General features: G+C 40.4%; 1 protein-coding gene across 2 annotated transcripts in view; it reads left to right on the top strand.

Annotated features, from left to right (window-relative positions):
- Positions 1-343: 343 nt before the first annotated feature.
- The window catches only part of zgc:173742 (DNA topoisomerase I, mitochondrial), a 29,848-nt gene continuing 10,706 nt past the window's right edge, over positions 344-19,485 (top strand). Inside the window, exons 1-12 of one of the 2 annotated variants that reach the window (XM_038707215.1) lie at positions 344-508; positions 777-907; positions 2,182-2,236; positions 3,749-3,795; positions 8,932-9,051; positions 11,630-11,717; positions 11,839-11,966; positions 12,120-12,235; positions 13,743-13,864; positions 17,042-17,164; positions 17,303-17,490; positions 17,830-17,974. In XM_038707215.1, the coding sequence (XP_038563143.1) occupies positions 792-907; positions 2,182-2,236; positions 3,749-3,795; positions 8,932-9,051; positions 11,630-11,717; positions 11,839-11,966; positions 12,120-12,235; positions 13,743-13,864; positions 17,042-17,164; positions 17,303-17,490; positions 17,830-17,974 (1,248 nt within the window). In that variant the 5' untranslated portion in view covers positions 344-508; positions 777-791. The remainder of the gene's footprint in view (positions 509-776; positions 908-2,181; positions 2,237-3,748; positions 3,796-8,931; positions 9,052-11,629; positions 11,718-11,838; positions 11,967-12,119; positions 12,236-13,742; positions 13,865-17,041; positions 17,165-17,302; positions 17,491-17,829; positions 17,975-19,485) is intronic. The other variant, XM_038707216.1, reaches the window with a different exon arrangement.

Here is a 19,485-nt window from a genome sequence, read left to right as displayed (position 1 = left end):
TCATCTGTTCAAGTTACATAAAAATGAAATTGATTGAAATAACTTTTAAAATTTGACATATTAACCTGTCCCACTCTTACCACATTATTGCCACACCAATCCATATTATAGGCATCATCCTTTCGAGTTTTGTCAGATCCGTGATGTCACAGAGATGTTAAGTGTTTTGGAGACTCCAACCAGTCGTCTCTGTGACACCTAAACCCAAGCCCTGACATGTAGTCTTATGTTTTATGCATAGACTGTATATAAAAAGGTTTCATGCCTAACCCCAAGGGGAAACGGACGTCAAATACAAGGACAGGTTACAGAATCAGACGGGTCACAGAACACGACGCAACACCACTCAAGCTGGCAACTCTGGGAAGTTCCTCAGCCAATCAGAGTTCAGCTGGAATTGACGCCTGGTCAGCTCAATGCTAGCGCAACCCGGGCGCGTCCATCAAGTAAATTAAACCGCCTAAAACGTTTGTGTTTGTTCAAGGAATATAATCCAGTCTCACAAGTGGTCAGTGAGTCTTATACTATTACATATTTTCACTCGCTAGCCATGTTTTTTTTAACTTGATACGCCAACGGGGCTATATATTTGCTTAATTAGCTAACTAACCGTTTTGCTCTGGTGGCGTTAGCTAAAGTTAGCTAGCTAATTGGCTAACTTAGAAACTTAGCCAAAGTTCTTGTGTTTTTTTTGTATTGTGAACCCGGGTTTTTTTCCCAATCCGTTAATGAAAATGTTTTTTTGCCAACCATTTATTGTTCACTTTGCTCCACAGAGGTGCGTGTGAGATATGGGACGAGAGAAGGATGTTAAAGGAGAAGGGAAGCCCAAGCACAAAGCAAGGAAGCTGAAAACGCTGAGTGATTATGAAAGCGCTGCTGCAGGGGGAGATGCGACCAAGAATAGGTGAGGTGTGTGTGTGTGTGTGTGTGTGTGTGTGTGTGTGTGTGTGTGTGTGTGTGTGTGTGTGTGTGTGTGTGTGTGTGAGAGAGAGAGAGAGACAGATGATGTAGCACTTAGTAATTATTCCATCGAGAGCAAGTCAAGTGCCACTACCATTATCAAGTAAGGTGATTCATGTACGGCTCCCTGTCATAATTTCCAAGTTGGAGCATCTACCTATTAGGTTATATATGCATGTGACCTGACTGCAGCACATGATCCAACATCTGTTCAGCATCACTGCAGGCCACACATCAAAGTTGCTATTTGCATGGATCCCGCATGTAGCATTGCCTTTCATGCTGTTCAAATGCGAAGACAAATTCCTTTTGATAAAAAATTTATACTTGCAATGGTGATAAACCGGATGAGAGTGAGAGCCATATGGCAGTATGTGTGTGCTCCTAAAGAACAGACAACAAGGCGCTACTGAGAGACTGCCACGCTGGCTGAACTGTCCAGCAGGCTGGTGGTATTGAGTGCGTGCATTCATTTGAGTGACTACAGTGGGTACTCCATCTTCATATGAATAAATTAATTTACCTTGATTTCTGATGCGTTTATTACCATGCATATGTGAGCAGACAAATAAATGTGGAGTGATCTGTCATTGGCTTGTGTAACTGATGAGAGCAGGGAGATGAATAGACACCTGTAAGCGCCACTGGCAGTAGAGCAGGCAGCTTTCTGTGACAGCTAGCCTCCTGTTATTTCATGGCACACTGACTGAATTACTGATTAAGGATCAACTTATCCTCATCGGCTATAAGGCTCACCGAACACATTCCTGTGAGCATGAAACCCCCCCCTTTAAATGTTGTACTGTCTTAGTCTGATGTTCAAACCTGGGAATTCTGAATAAAAAAAGAACAGAGCTGAGGGATAATTGCAGCTCAATGTCATGTTAAATCCATGGGTGGAAAGGTCAAACTGAAAATAAACCTGTTCAGAGCTGTAAGGGGATCCTCTGAGACATTGCTTGTGTGATTGGTGGCATTTTATAGTGTTGCCTAACTACAATGATACTAACCAGGTAAAGACATGAATCTAGCATCAGCCATGCACTTGATAAAAGTGCAGCTCAAACTGTCAGTCATGTCACTGTAAAAGGGGAAGCAGCGTTCTCCTCGCAGTTCTACAATATTTCTCCAACTGCTCACGTGTTACAAATTTTGCATCGCTGACGAGCCTTTTCTTTTCTTCTCATCCCTGTCCCATGTTGACATCCTGATGAGCAGTGCAAAGACAACTAAATCTACAGAGAAAACTGATATTGGAAAGTCTCATAAGAAGGTAAATCACTTATTTTCTTCTCTTCCCCTGTGCTTCATGTGGTCAGATGTGGCTTGACCAGATGTCCTGTGTAGTCCCCAATATCTCAATGGAAATTTGGTGTCATCTTGACCAGGGGAGGGATTGTGTTTGCTATTTGAGTCCATCTATAACTCTTGCCCTATCTGGAATTAGCACATGAAATACCAGGGTGAAAATTCCTGCCCCCGTTACCCACTCACTCCACCTCCAGACTGTCATAGCTACAGTATGTGCAACAGCTTGTCCTAGTAGGTTACATTTATTGTATTTATACCCCATAACATTGGCAGGGTTTGTTAATATGCCTACCCATAGCCAGACCAATGGGAGAAATTCTCTTACTGCTGTGTTTACTTGCCCCAATACACTGAAAAACTGTGTAGCAATTTAAATATGTTCACAAGATCATGCTCTCAGCTCCTAACTAAAAGCCTCAGGTCAAGGACATGTTTACTTGAGTCAAATTATGATATGCAACAGTTGTTCCCTCCAGGAGTCCTGCGAGATATGACATTACCACGTGTTAGGTCTGAATGATTTTGAAAATAATATCTAATTGCAGTTAGTTTGACTGATATTGCAATTGCGATATGATTTGCGATATGAGAGGGAATGATCATTTTAATAGTTTATTCACATTTTCATTGACAACAATTCTTAAATGATTATGGTGTGATTTGTTTTTGCAAGGAGCTGTAGTGTTTCCCACATAATGACAGACAACTAGTAGCTCATTTCTTATTTCACTATTTCAATTATACTTCATTCTCCACCTTATTATAGTGTTACTCACTAATTTAATCGGCTCCCTTTCCCTTCAGTTCTCTTTTCCCCACACGCTCACACATCTGCTGGAAACACAGCAGCGTGCCCCTCCTCTTTCTGTCTCTTTCACTGTATGTGTCGGCTCTGTTGACTTTCTCCATCAGCAGTAGGCTATACTTTTTGAAGCAGCAGGTGCGCCGCATGTGGAGGAGGCTTGTTAACGACGTAGCCTATGAAAATGAAACTAATGTGGTAGCAAGCGAATGACATCTGCACTGGTATGTTCACTATCGCTGTACTTGGTCCTGCTTGTAAAATGTCCACCTTGTCTACTTCTTGTAACGTAATAGATAACGTAATAGACAACACTCTGTGTTTTTAGCAAAATGCTAAAATTAGTCACCACATATACTTTGGTGGCCAAAGTCTAAGTAAGGAAGCCAAAGTAGTCTGTGTGGGAAACACTGATCTGTACCAAACAAAGATGGTTTCTTAAGTCTGTAGAGTGTTGGCCAGGACTTCTCTGCATGACGAAACACATTTTACACATCTTGCCTTTTAACAAATATTGCACCTCCTGCGATTTAAAAATTCCTGTAGGCCATATTGCATATTGTTTTTAATTAATTGCTCAGCCATACCATGTATGTTTGTTTGTATGTTAATGTTGAATACTTAATGCATACTACATTTGCCTGTGTTGAACTTAATGCATTTCCTCTTCAGGTCAAGACACTTAAAACGGAGATCCTGGAGTCAGACAGCAGTCCCAGGTAGGGATGATGTCCTATTACCAGTACACTGTATCTTTATTAAAGGCCGTGATGATAAGGATGATCCGAATGTTCGGCTACTGAAATTCATCGGCAAAAAATGGCAAAAAAAGCCTAGTAAGTCAAAAGACCGAACAAATTTTACTGAACAATTACATTGACATGTTGGCAGTGTGGAAGCATTTTTAAGTATCCGAGAAAGATGGAAAAATCACCGGACACTGTTCTGCTGAATCGTCTTCTAGCACATCCACTCCGTCTGTGGCTGACTTCTTAGAAAAGGCAACAAACCATATGACCTGCTTTGACTGTTTCTGTCACTTGTTTGTGAGGAGACGAGACACACCTAAATTCAGAGTGCACACATATTCAAGCCTTTATGGTAAATAAGCTGACAGGCAGGTTAGCGACTTTATCCTGTCATTTTCTCTCTTTACAAAGACACGTGTTGCAGTATGAGAGTCCTACCTGAAGAGAGGCTATGAAGTCTTCATTTTACGATACGAGAACCACATACGACATTATATATCAAATTGGGTCGGATTTGATGAATTTAGTGTGATGATACACATGTGACAACGTCCGGTTTTCAAAATAAGGTGTCTATACAGTATGGAAATGAGATTAATTGGATTATATTCACAGAAAGTATAAAACATATTACATGTGTCCATTAAAAGTAAATGGACATGTAATTTACTTTTAGTCTCTCCAAATACTGTGGGAAACTCTGAGTAAAAAGAATAAAAAGCACATTTTGACTATTTAATTTATGCATTGGTAAAAAATGGCCAAAATGTGAATGTTCGGCTTCGGCCAAGAATTTTCATTTCGGTGCATCCCTACGTGATAATAAGCTGACATGCTACTATTGAGCGATTGTGTCAGGAAATCTTATTTTTCTCTTTCTTTTTTTCTTCTTCCCTCCTCCTTCCTTTTGGTGTTCAGTGGCCGTGGAACTAAGCCATTCCCATTTTATACATTGTGTTAATCAGTCTCACAGAAAATTAATTTTACTCTGCACTGAAGACAAATATCTGTGACCTGTCAGGAAAGTAGTAGATGAGAAGTCATGCTTTGAGTAGCTTGATGCTCAGCAGGGACATTGCCTGGGCTGGCAGACTTTGGCTGAAGGCCTGCTGTGACGAATCTGTCTCGCAGCAGCGTCTCCACACAGTGGTTAATGGATTGTTTCGCCAACTGAACTTACCAATATGTTGAGTGACATTTCAAAGGAGATGCCAGTTGGAAAAACTAAATAAATTCTGGCTTTTAATATTTCTCTTAAAGGTTTTTTTCCTCCAGAAAGTCTGAGGTGGTAACTGTACTAGTTGAGTGGGTTTCATGCAGGGAGGAAAGTTAAGGCCTTGTAGCAGAGTTAGGGAAGAAACATAAGGCTATTAGAACCACTGACCGTAAATGTCAATGGATGCAGTGACCCACCCTCCTTTTGTATAGCTTTTTATGGATTTTTCTCACCGGGGGAGTTTACCAAAAAAAAAAACATGACCATTTCTACCATATGTTTTTTCCCACCACATTGAACAGTTGAACTGAACAGCTTGGCCACAGCACACACTTGGGTTTCCAAAGTAAACTAAAGAGAAAGCAGGGAGAATGTTAGACAAAGGCTTCTCCTATATGTCTAATTTGCAGTGAATTTAAGTAGGTTGCCTATTGCAGTGGTTAAGAGCATTTTGTGGGTCAGTATGAATGTGATTGTGAACCATTGTGACACCTACAGGCCAGCAGTGGGGTTTCTGCATTTTCTTTTCACATTTAAAAATCCCTTTGTCGCTAATGGGAGGTGATGCACCAAGCCTTAAACAAAGGGAATCAGTTGGAACTAATTTAGTCTCTGTGGCTTTTTTTTGGCCTATACTTTCCCGTACATTGTAGGTTTTTTGTCAACTTGATATCTTTAATGAAGAATATCGTAAGTTTGATTAAGTACTGCAGTCTCTGATTATGTTGTCATGCGCTTGTGAGCAATGCAACTTCTGTGAGAAGTAGCTGGAAGAAAACAAGTACTGTATACAAAATAATAGTGCATTAATTAAACAACATTATGTTTTGATTAAAGAAACTGTGGTGCATAAAGGTCAGTGTTGAAATGAAAAGGTGGCCCCAACAGTCACCTTGTTTTGTTTTCTACTAACATACAGTACATTACATAACATACAGATTCTGTTGGGCCCCATTTGATCTCTGTTTTCAACAGCTCCCTATCTACTGGTTGTGTCCCTGATTATTTTAAAACGGCTTGCGTGAACCCACTTTTAAAGAAACCTGGTTTAGATCCCTCCCTCCCACATAATTTTAGACCAATTTCAAAACTGCCTTTTATTGCAAAGATTCTAGAAAGAATTGTGTCCAAACAGCTGCTCACTGTACTGGAAAATAACAAATTATTTGAAAAGTTTCAGTCTGGTTTTAGGAAGTACCACAGCACTGAGACTGCCTTGCTTAAAGTCACCAATGACCTTTTAATGTCTGCTGATGAAGGTATGTGCTCAGTCCTTGTACTCCTGGACCTTAGCGCTGCTTTTGACACCATTGATCACAACATCATGTTAGACAGACTGAGGCACTGGGTGGGGATCTCTGGTACTGCCCTAGAATGGTTTTCATCCTACCTGTCAAATAGGAAGTTTTGCGTGTCTGTAAACAACTATGTCTCCTCATTCTGTCCAGTTAAATATGGTGTGCCTCAGGAGTCGGTCTTAGGACCCATTTTGTTTTCCTTGTATCTGCTTCCCCTTGGACATATTATCCATAAACATGGCATTTCTTTTCATATTTATGCTGATGACACACAAATATAATGCCCGTCAGATCCACAGACCCTGGAATGCTGAGTTCACTTAACAACTGCCTTTGTGAAGTTAAAAAATGGATGTCAAATCCAGCTGAACTCAGACAAAACAGAAATCCTGGTCATCGGGTCTCAGCAGATGGCAGTACAAATACTGCCATCTGCTGGTTCCCTAGTAAATCACATTAAGCCTGTTGCAAAGAACCTTGGTGTTTGGTTTGATAGTAATTTAAATTTCGAGCAGCACACCACAAAGCTTGTTCAATCATGTTTTTATCAACTTAGAAATATAGCAAAAATTCGATCTATGTTAACTTTTAAGGACACCGAGACCATTTTACACGCCTTCGTCTCATCACGCCTGGATTATTGCAACAGCCTTTTCACCTGTTTAACCCAAAAATCTATTGATCGACTCCAGACTGTCCAGAACTCAGCTGCCAGGCTTTTAACCAGAACAAAGAAATATGACCACATTACTCCTATTTTAGCTTCATTACACTGGCTCCCAGTATGTTTTAGAATTGACTTTAAAATTCTATTGATCACTTTTAAAACTCTTCATGGCCTCTCGCCTTGTTATATTTCCGAACTTTTAGTCCCATACACACCAGCACGTACCTTGAGATCCTCGGGCAGAGGTCTGTTGTCTGTTCCAGAGTCTCGACTGAAAACTAAAGGGGACAGAGCGTTTGCTGTCAGGGCCCCGAGGCTCTGGAACAGCCTGCCCGAGGAAATCAGGTCGGCTGAGTCAGTGAACTCTGTGAAGTCCCTTCTTAAAACATACTTTTATAGGAGAGCCTTTCCCGATCTTATTTGACTTTATTTTATCCCTTTTATTTTATTGTATTTTACTAATTTTATATAAATTTTTCATGCTCTTATCTTGTTTTTTTTTTTGTATTATTCTTTACACTTGTTAAAGCACTTTGTAACTTGTTTTTGAAAAGTGCTCTACAAATAAGGATTATTATTATTATTACATAATGATCTGCACTGCAAGAGTGATCCTGTCATTATGTTGAAATAGGCCTTTTTCTCAGCAGACATTTTGACTTATCATAAAAAAGCACACATGTTACTAATAATATTAACAATGTAGCAGTTAGCCGTTACAGTGAGCCAGCATATACAATGCCAGCACTCTGAAACTAAAGCAGCTAAATGGAAAGCAGCTGTCATTAATTTCATTACTTCTACCTGTGCTTTTCCAACTGTGACCTTTGGCAATGAAACTGTTTTTTAAAGTGTATAAAAATAGTCTTATTGTATTTTAATCCTATTTTCTTACAGTAAGCTGTTTCCTTTGTTTGATCTTTTGAAGTCCAAAATGTATTTTCTCTAGAGGTAAATCAAAGGTCCCATATCATCTTTGTTTTGCGTCTGAACTTGAACATGTACAGTATTCACTGCTCAAAGCTCATTACTCTCAATCAGAAGCCATCGGAGGTCATACTGTGGAAGTGAAGAGAGAGTGCATTAGGCCCACACAATGTGTACCAGGTAGCTGCCGCCGTAGTGGCTTGTAATTGTGACTCCGTAAGCCAGTTTGACAATTATGTGCTACAGTTTTTCCCATTTCCGTCTTAGCTTAGTGAATGAAAGGAGAACACTGTTATTTATTAGCAGTGGTGACTAATTTGTTGTTTTTTTAGTTTGGGCCATTTCCCTGCCCACCAGTTCCTCACTCTGCAGGGAAATCCTGCAGTCTGTGATTATTATTTTTTGCAGTTGCTGTAATTATATCATTGGCTATTACTGTTTCTATAATGTTGCTTAATTACCGTCATTATATGTGATTTCTTATGGTCAGTGTGTCATCATTGGATTTCTCTCTCTCTCTCTCTCGCTCTCTCTATTCCGCATGGAGGGTAATTTTGTCCTAACTGTGCAGCCAGCAGTGGGGCAGACAGCAGTGAAAAAGAGCCATTAAGCTTTTATTCTGCCTTGTTATTAGCTTGTTAAGTAGGGGCTAATTCAAAGTCAACAGCTCAAGTGAGCTCTTGTAGGACAAAATTAAGAAAAAAACAGAGCAGTTAATAAGATCTTAGAAAGTTTGTTTGTTAAATTGACATGAAAAACAGTGCTGGAGTTTTAAGAGCAGTGAATGTTATTTTACCATGAGCTCAACTTCAAAGCTGCAGTCTACCAAGTGCCTTTGTGTGTTTAGACATAAAAAGAAGTGTTACTGCATGAGGCTACAAAGCAGACTTGTCATTGTGAAGGAAAAAAAAAAACATTAACAGTTTTTACAGATGACACGTTCACACAACTTTATATTATGTATGGACAATGACTGTCCTCTTCTTTTTGTGGTTTAGCGAGTCGGTGAAACAAGAGCCAGAGGATGACGACTTTACTTCAAAGAAGAAAGGATTGAAAAGGAAAAGAATTAAGGATGAGCCTGTGGACGGCCCTTCAACATCCAGCGCCACACCTATGTAAGTCTGGCCAGGTCTTTGTTTGGGTAATAAAGTTCTTGTGGCACACAAGTTCATATTTGTGTATAATACAATGCTCATCATTTAGGGAGCATTGAATCATCACATTATAACATCAAGTCAGTTAAACATCAGGGATATACATTTTTCCAGTTAGGAAGCATAAGCAATTGTGAATCAGTGTCACTTGTTTTAGTGCAAATGAAAGTGACAACAGGTGCACGGGAGAGCCAACAGCAAGACAACCTGCAAAAAGGGAACAGTTTTGTAGGTGGTGGCCACAGACAGTTGATCTCTCTTTATCCTTCCTGACTGATTATTCTTTAGTTTTGCGTTTTTCTAGTGTCCTTGTCACTACTGGTAGCATGAGGCGTTTCCTTCAGCCCATTCAGGATGGCACATCCATACGTGTGAATGTTGTGAAGGTTTGCTGTGTCTTCCAGCACAGTCTCAAGAGCATGGAGGAGATACCAGGAGACAGGCCAGGACACAGAGCTGGACAGCGCCGTAGAAGGGCATCAACCCAGCAACAGGATCGGTATCTGCCCCTTTGTGCGAAAGAACCGGAGGAGCACTGCCAGAGCCCTACAAAATGACCTCCAACTGGCTGCTGGTGTGCATGTTTCAGACCAAACTGTCAGAAACAGACTCCATGAGGGTGGAATAAGGGCCCGAAGTCCTCTAGTGGGATCTGTGCTCACAGCCCAGCACCATGCAGCTTGATTGGCATTTGCCAGAGAACACCAGAACTGGCACCATTGGCGCTAGGGCTGAATGATTTTGGAAAATAATCTAATTGCGATTTCATTTTTTACCAACATTCCGATTTAATATGCCATTCATTTTTTCAGCTCTTTACCTTCTGTATTATTCAAAACAGACAAGCAATAAACCAGTGTGTAGTCTGACCAACAGATAGATAGATTAAACACTGTTCTTTCTTGTAGGCCAGGCCTGTGTTATGATGAAATTAGGTGATGCTTTAATTGCATGAATTATTATTCTCAGCAATGGTGGAGAAGACTTATATAATTATTATAATATGAAAACGCTAATTTGAAAAACAAAGTTTACCAGTGTGAACTGTATTATACAGTAAGCGCCCAATACAAAACCCACAGTTCAACCACCAATTAAGGTTCTTATCTCAGTTCAAATCTCCTAGGAGTCCATCTCTCATCAAAAACCTCAAAAAATACTCAGTTTGAGGTTCAATTGAAAAGTTAAAACGAACGAAAATGAAACCAAGTGATGCCTCTCGTGTTTAATAGACAAGCTTAGTAATTCTCCGACAACACCGGAGTCCCCCCCCCCTCCTCCCCCGCAGCCTCCAATGCTAGTAAGCATGGCCTCTTCCGGACTTGTGGGTTTGGTTTGAAACGCTGTTACATAGATAGTTACTGAGCTGGCTGGTGGCTGTGTGTGTGACACAGGCGCCGATCGCCACAATACGCTTACCTTACTACGCATGTCTTTCTGTTTCTCCTGTCTGCCTAAGCGGCAGATGGCCAGACAATTTCAACCACCAGCATCACCAATCTACCCGCAGGTAGCAGGTGCTACTTTCATTCCCTGTGTGACACTAATGTTTCTGTTGTGTCAGCTACTGTTGAGCTTAAGGCCATTGTACAACAAGAAGGCGCAAGGTACAGCGTAATATTCGAAGTTGATGCTTCCTCTGCAGACTGGTTTACTCTCTTGTGTCATGTGACCAGAGCGTAGCCTTTGCGATTAGAAAATCTCGTTTTATCATATCGCAATAATAAATGCAATTAATCATTTAGCCCTAATTGCCGTGTGCGTCATGTTCTCTTCACAGATGAGAGCAGGTTCACATGTGAAAGAGTCTGGAGACGCTGTGATGAACTTTATGCTGCAGCATCATCCAGCATGACTGGTTGGCGGTGGATCAATGATAATCTAGGGGAGGCATATCCTTGGAGGGTTGTGCAGATCTCCTGCATGCCCAGCTTCATGTGTCAAAGTGTGTAGGCAGTTCCTGGATGACAAAGGCACTGATGCCATTGACTGGCCCTCACATTCCCCAGACCTGAACCCAAATTAAACTTCTGGGATGTTATATATTGGTCCATCAGACGCTGCCAAGCTGAGCAACAGACATTCCAAGAGCTCACTGATGCCCTGATCCAGGTCTGGGAGGAGATCACCCAGGACACCAATCGCAGTCTCATCAGGAGCATGCCCAGACATTGTCGGGAGTGCAAACAGGCACACTGTGGCCATACACCACTAAGTCATATTATGAGTTGGCGTTATGAAAATCATGCAAGTTCAACCTGTGATTTCATTATTTTTAGGTGTGATTTTTGAATCTGGCCCTCAATCGGTTTGTGATTTTGGTTTCCATTGACCTGTTGTTATGCTATTTTTTCCCCAACAAAATTATACAATGTACAGTAAATTTGAACTTTTAACTATTCATCATCTAGATCTGATGTGTGAATTAAGTGTTTCCTTAATTTGTTTGAGCAGTGTATTTACTGTTGTTTAATGAACATCCATGCATTTATTTCATATTGTATAAGCTATTAGTATTCTGTCTTCTGTTTACCTGCAGCCCAAAGAAAAAAAGAAAGCAACATGGGCAGGAAGAAGAAAGAGGCGAAGAAGCTCAGAAAAAGAAGTCAAAGAAGAGAACAGAAAAGGTAAATATCTGCCTTCCTGAGGTAATCTGTCTCCATCAATAAAACTTGCGCTATATGAAGTTTGCTGCAAATGCAGTTCATGATGGGAGTGTTTGAATCTTCAGTGTTTTTCTTGGTACAGGCGGTAAAGAAAGAGGAAGGAGAGCAACCAGTCACTAAAAAACCTAAGAGGACAAAGGAGGAGATTGAGGAGACAAGACAGCTGAAGATCAAAAAGAAGAAGGAGGAGGAGCAGAATCGCTGGAGATGGTTGGGAAATGCTACTCTCTTCATTTTGATATGACCTGGACCCACCTCCAGCGCACACACACGCACAGACACACACACATGGGGAAACCAGAGCACAGCGATTTTCACTTTCCCAAATATGTCCTCATTTTTTTCATCATCTATCTTTGTCAGGTGGGAGGAAGAGAAGTACGAAGATGGGGTGAAATGGAGGTTTCTTGAACACAATGGACCCTACTTCCCTCCTGACTACCAGCCTCTGCCAGACAACGTTCACTTCTTCTATGGTGGTCAGTTGAGCATGGAAGAAAGTGTGAATGAAACATGCTTGAAAGGGTTTTATACAAGTTATTTTTTGACACTCCATATATTTTCTTTGACAGTAATTTAAAATCTTGGCACTTCACGGGTGTTTTTTTTGAGTACAAAGTACAAAATTCATAAATTTCAAGTTCTCCTATGTAACACCTCTATTTGATGTTTTTCCAGCTTTTTATGAAGACTTGTTGATGTGTGCCTTTTACAAGATCAGCATAAAAGCAGCCAAAAAGAAAATAAATACACAAACATAATTTAAGATTAGGTTAAAAAGAATGAATTGGTGGTACAGAAGTAGTGATACCAACAAACAGCGCAATTCATCAAAAATACATGGGAATTTGTATAAACACAAGTTAAAGCAAGTAAAGAAGTAAAACATAGTATTTAAAGACTTGGTGTAAGACATACAGTGCAGAATCAGTGACATACTGCACATTAATTGAAATATATCATCTTAATGATACGAAAGCCTGTTTTATTAAAAAAGTGCTCAGAAGCAATTTAAAAGAGGATATTAATTTCTCAAGTCACATACACACCCACCTCATGCTGTGATTGGCCAGCTGTGTGAAGGTCAGAACGGAGCCAGGGTTTGAACTTCTCTCTAGCTCCTTTTTTCCCCCTTTCCTGACACAATTATTTTTGTCACTTGTTTCGGGTACAGCTGACCGTACTAATGCCTTCCAGGAGAGCCTGTCCGAAAATGTGTGCTGTTATCCCCATATTTAACTATCATCGAGCCTCCTCCATATATGTTGTGCACAGTAGAAGAGGAGTCATCCCCCAGCAGGACAGTTGGCCTTTTAAAAATGCATCAAAGCAATGCTGACTAGTTTTGACATTGAAGAAAAAGTGTGAAATTGCGTGGCTTTCACTCCAGTGTCACAAGGCCACTTTCCTTTTGTACACATTTGGAAACGGGACAGACAAATTATGCTGTAACATCAAAAGTAGCCCATGGAGCTTTAAAATCGTGCTGGAATAATGTAGATTCTCAGATTTGTGGGCGGATCTTTGGAGGCTAGCATACAGGCACACACAAACACAAGACACACAGAAATGGATCTTTAGGACACAAAAGGTGTACTGGGTCAGGCACTGATTGATGACTGTAATTGCTTTTGCTTTGTTTAAGAGTCTACCCACAATGGTATCCTACAGGGATTTGATTTGATCTGTTAATTCCTGTGCCTGCATGTACTTGTTTGGAGCTCACCCTTAGTAGTGGGACTGAATGTAAATCTTTGTCCTTGTCTCTGAGCCTCTGTTAATTCATGGATTAGTCAGGACTCTAGAGGAGCTCAGGGTGGCTCTTTCAGCATGTGGGGTTTTGATCTGAGCCCCCATAGGTGTGTGTTTTGAGTTTTGTCATTCATAGTTGTTTTTGTTTTTTTTGGAACATACAAGTTAGGACTTCAAGGTCATAAATGTTTAAGAATGCCATGTTGTATTGTGTTGTTGTTTTGTGTATTGCAGGTAAGAAGGTGAAGCTGAGCCTTGCAGCTGAGGAGGTGGCGTTGTTCTTTGCCCAGATGTTAGACCACGAGTACACCACCAAGACGGTGTTCCGGGAGAATTTCTTTAAAGATTGGAGAAAGGTAAAGCAAGAAGGCGTCATAGATCTCAGTCAGTTTTAGAAGGGGGTGGGGCTCACTCCTTACTGACCCTCTAAGCCAGTGGTTGGCAATAGGCGGCCCATGGGCCAGAACCGGCCCACCAGCAATAATGTGGCCTCCGGCCAGATTGCTTTGATAGCAGAAAAATAAAGAAATTGATAACGGCTAGTGCTGCAATAGATCTCAGTCATGACAGCTACAGTTACTCACACAATCACTTCCACGTGATTTTGCCTCTAAAATAAAAGCGTGACAACATCTTTTCAGCAATGTTTCATGTCGAGTTTATTAAGAGCTTTTACTTTGAAGAGTTCTGAAGGACATTCAGAACAGTCTCTTGACACACCTCTGAAAAAGCCGTCAGTAAACGTGTGATTGGATTCCCCTGAATTCTTGCAGGGAAATGTCCATAGGTTTATGAATGCGGATCGAACGTGCACACATCACTGCAGCACATGCTTTATTGTGAGCATGTGCAAAAGTGTCCTTTTATTCAATTTGTTTAACAAGGGAGAAAAAATATCTGCAGTAAGGTGGAATTGATCTTACAACCTACCTAACGGGAGTCCCGCCCAATACCAACTGAGCTAAACATACACATGATTTGAAATCATTTGACTTTGTTCTGGCCCGCCATGTTATTTGCCGACCCCTGCTCTAACCTGACACGTGCAGCTCAGAGGTTTCTCTAGAACTACAATTGAAATCAAGTTAAATGAAATGAATTTACATATTTACGTTAAGACAAACACAAATACAATATATTCCCATGTTTTTACTTTTATTAACTGTTAATTCAGGGGAATCATGCAGCATCAGCCTCCCATAATGTAAGCTCCAGCAACCTTGATAACATTCAGTTACAGTATTAGTTGTCTGTATTCCAGCTTTGTCTTAAGACTGTGACTGGTACCTGGTGTCTGTCAGGGTGTCCTCTGTATAGAGAAAACACTGTGCCAAGCCCCAAGGCATATCATGCAGAATTAATTTTGCGCTGCTTAGTGCTCAATGCACTTGAAAATACGATTTGTGTGAAGGCATTGATATGCTAATCCATACAAGTAGCTCCCCTGCATATGAACAAATCCAATTAAACTGTTTTATTATAGCCGGAAAAAACTCTCCTCGCTCCACTGCCCTCAGTGCCCGCCCACTGTCGGGTGTCACTCATGCTTAGACACGCAGGCTGACTGCGTTTCCATACTGTCAGTGTTTTGTGTACAGAGGTGCGCGTGTGCGTGCTGATCTAGAGGTATGTTTCTGCATTTCATCTCCTATGACCCTTGATGACACAAGTGGACCAGGTCAGCACAGCTCTCAGAAAAGCTTGATGGTTGAGAATGGTTTCCTTTAACCTTAATGAATGTGTTTAGGTTAGATGCTCCTTTTTGTCTGTCAAATGGTGTTCCCATATAAATCTTCCTTATATTATGATTTAAGCTTCAATATGATAACTGTTAGGGTCGCTGTGCTGTTTTTCATGAGCACTGCTGTAGGGCTGCAGATATTGATTATTTTAGTGATCAAGTATTCTACAAATTATTCAATCAGTTCATCGAGTAATCTGATAAAAAATACTTTTGTGCCGACTGTATTTCTTAAGGAAGCTGAAGAAGGCCGAATTCCCGTGCCAAGTCCTTTTTTAGCTTTTACAGAGGAGAAATGGAAAGCATCCTGACTGAAGACATTGCTAACTGGCATGGGATGTGCACGTCCCAGGACCGGAGGGCTCTGCAGCGGGTGATTTAAACTGCTCAGATGATCATTGGTCTCTTGAATCAAATCACATTGACTTCACTTGTCCACAGCTTAAGCATGATGTGCGACTGTAGTCGTGTTTGCGGAACAGTGTGCTGTATATAGTTACATGAAGCGAAGCATTGATGCAACAAATTTGCATTGATGCCTATTAGTAATTGAGTTACTCCAGTTTCTCGATGAATTGTTTCAGCTCTACACTGCTGTAGTGATGAGTGTGCACAATAACATAAAGATGTCCAGCTCATTGAAAGCCCCGTTCATTGTTTACTGTTACTGTTAGAGCCTGTCGAGGTCCAGTATGACCTTTAAAAATAGACATCCAAAAAGGGATTTTGCTCTACACTGGGAAATGTTGGCCTCTATTTTCTGCTGCAATAGCTCTCTTGCCCGACAGCAGGAGGCCATATTAAAAGCCACTCATGTTGTCATGACATTTTAGCACCAGAAACTTCTGAGATGAACCATAAAGCCTCCGCTGAAGTTCTCTGTATTGCTGCCCTGTTAGCGACCTCTTTGATAGGGTGACCCCTTGTGCAATAACTTCAGAAAGTTGACAATTAAAGTTGAAACTCGGCTGCTCTGCTGCATTGCTGTGTCAAGACTGTTTGTTTAGCTTCCTTGGCAGTGGCCTTCTCAGGAGTAAATGGTCTATACTCTGGCCTTTCATAACAATACCACTTGATTATTTTTCTGCCCACACCGCCTCCATTAAACAAGTAATTAAACAAAAGGTCGCTGATCTGCTTTGATCATGCTCGTTTTACATGATTTTTATGAAACATTATTGTTGTGACGCCCTATTTCACAGACCAAGGTTCTATACTCTTTATTATTAGCTCTTTGTGTATTGAATAAAGCAGTCGTGTGCACTGCTGTTGTCTCTTTCTTCTTTCAGTACAAGATTTTGACTCTGCACATAGGAAGTGTTTAGGTGTGAATGCTTTCTGTGATCAGGATTGAGGTTTTCAGTTAAAAATGCATTTGGTTTTATCAGTATTTCCCCACTGTAACTATTGAACTGTGGATAAAAATATATTAATCCAACTGCTGTCATTGATGAAGTTTAATTATTCTGGCATTCAAGGATACTTGGGCTGCAACAATTATCTTCATTATAGATTAATCTGATTTGATAAATTGGAACCTGGCCTCTACGTAAGCAGTGTAAAATGGATGGATGACTCAATACATTTTTTTCTGTCAGAAAATAGGGTAAAATACTCATCACTTTCACAGAGGCATGTTTCATTTTTGCTTCATTAATGACTGAAGACATAAATGATCAAAAGTGTTGATTCACCTCTAATTGTGTAATTGTTTTATCAAGGATATCTTTATGCAGCTATAGTGTGTGTGTGTGTGTGTGTATAAGTGTTGAATACTTTTTTGTCTGTTTAGGAAATGACCCATGAGGAGAGGTCACTGATACAAGATCTTAACAAATGTGACTTTGGAGAGATGCATGCTATGCATAAAGCCAAAGTGGAGGACAGGAAAAACATGACCAAGGAGGAGAAACTGGTAAGGTTCAAGCTTTCTTTCCTCTGCTGTTTTACACTTCCTTCTGTTAGTGTCTAAAAAAGGTCAGTGTAGACAGTTTAGGTTGTGTATAATTATTTTAATCAATTATTATTTGTTTTTGTTTTATTTCTGTTGTAGGCTGTGAAAGAGGCCAACCAGAAGATAGTGGACGAGTATGGTTACTGTCTGCTGGATCACCACAAAGAGCGCATCGGCAACTTTAAGATTGAGCCTCCAGGGCTGTTCCGGGGTAGAGGCGAGCATCCCAAACAGGGCATGCTGAAGAAAAGGATCCAGCCGGAGGATGTCATCATCAACTGCGCCAAGTGAGAGTTGGGCAAAGGGATCACACTGCCTACAGAGATGTGTGACTGTAGTGATGCATAGGTGAAGTAAAAGCTGGTGTGACAAAAAGCTGGGTTTTAGTAAAACTCCCATCACCCTCGCCGCTACAAACCCAGCTGACCTTGTAGCTGGGCAAAGAAGTCCTCCATGTACAAAGGGTTTAAAAGCTTTCAATCATTGGGAAATAATTTCAGTCTTTTCAAAATGTACATTACCATGTTTCTTAGTATGCAACAAAGTGTATCTGTGTTTGACAGCTGCACAGCCATTGGTAATACACTGCTACAATGTATGTACACTGCGTTCTCTTTAATCCACAGAGAAGCCCGTATCCCCGTGCCGCCTGCTGGTCACCGTTGGAAGGAGGTTCGACATGACAACACTGTGACATGGCTGGCCAGCTGGACTGAGAACATCCAGGGCTCCATTAAATACATCATGCTCAATGCCAACTCAAAACTCAAGGTAGCCTGTCCGTCTGCTGCAAACAGGCAAAAATGCTCCTACATATATATCAAAGGAACATGAATCATAACCAACTATTTATTTTTTTATTTGACCAGTTGTTTTGTTGCAGTTCAGTGACAGGTAGGCAGTCTCTGTTCAGTGGTATGTGTGATGATCATGTGGCTTTAAAGAACTCAAATTTGATTGAACACTAGGTTTTTAGATTGGGTGTTCAGTTAAGAATTACATTTACCCAACCTTCCCACAAGCACCTGAATGCACCATTCAAGTGTTGCCATAGCAGCATCTGTACTGAACTGCTCCACTCAACAAAAATGGAACTTTGACAATGTGACACGTCATGTTATTCACTGCAATGGATAATATATCTCAAAATGAGGCCGCACCAAGGCCCGAGTCTTGCAATAGGATGCTGCAATCGTTACACAAAAATACAGGATGTGTAAACATTTCCACAGCAATTTATGCTCATTCTGAATCTAGTCCCTGTACAATAACGTTTTTGTAAACCAAGGTATATATTTTTTTAAAACAATTGTTAAGCAATTCTAGTAATTTTAATTTAAAGGTTAAGGGCATAAGATTTAGTGACATGTAGCGGTGAGGTTTCATACGCTGTTTGAGGTTTCAAACTGTGTAGGACAGCTACAGTGGTTGACAGGACAAAAGATGACGTCATCTGAGACAGCAGAGAGTTGCCAGTCAAAAAATATTGTTTCTTTAGATAGATTTATTAAGAAATTATATTTACTTAATTATTCAGTAAAACCAAATGTTATTGGGACAGATAACATGGAAAATGTAAGCCAACAGTGTGTCACATTGTCACATTTTCTGCATTACAGTCCATTATAAACCACATAATGGATGTAGCTTATACAAACATTGACAAGGGGAACACGTTACTTCTCTCTGTGATTATGGACCCTCGCCAAAACTGCCTCACAGCAATAATATGTGGCCCGCAGCCAGACTGTGGTACTTGGCGGCAGGAAATAAAAATAAATAAATACTTTGATAGCGGTGCTGAATTAAATCTCAGTCATGACAGCAACAGTTCACATAATCACTTCCTTTTTAGTGGATTTGTCTGCAAAATAAAAGCGCAAGAGTGTTTTTTGCAGAAAAGTTTTTTTTTGAGTGGAATTGAGAGCTTTTACTCTGAAAAATTGCATTTCTGTGAATAGATCCTCAGAAATATTACACATTGGACCCTTACAAACAAACTATAAACTATTTACAAATCTAGAAAGGCCAAGTTTTGTTTTAAGTGTAACCCTGTGAGTTATCCCATTTCTGTTGTGCTCTCCATTTGCTCACTCCTCCTCTTCCTTCTTTCCATCCTTCATTTAAAGGTTAAGTTATTCCACTGTTAGTCTCTATGACAATATGTGTGTGTTCACTGACGGTGGGTTTAATTGTCTGAAGAAATAAACAGCACACGACGGGCAAAGAGTATTTTGTCTTTAAAGTTGTGTGTCTTTATATTTGTTACCTTTTTTTATGAT

Source organism: Micropterus salmoides, unplaced genomic scaffold (genome assembly GCF_014851395.1).
Source record: "Micropterus salmoides isolate LMB-PRFRI ecotype aquatic unplaced genomic scaffold, ASM1485139v1 Ms_hic_scaffold_8, whole genome shotgun sequence".
Lineage (NCBI taxonomy): Eukaryota > Metazoa > Chordata > Actinopteri > Centrarchiformes > Centrarchidae > Micropterus > Micropterus salmoides.
This window is presented reverse-complemented; position numbering and strand designations above follow the sequence as displayed.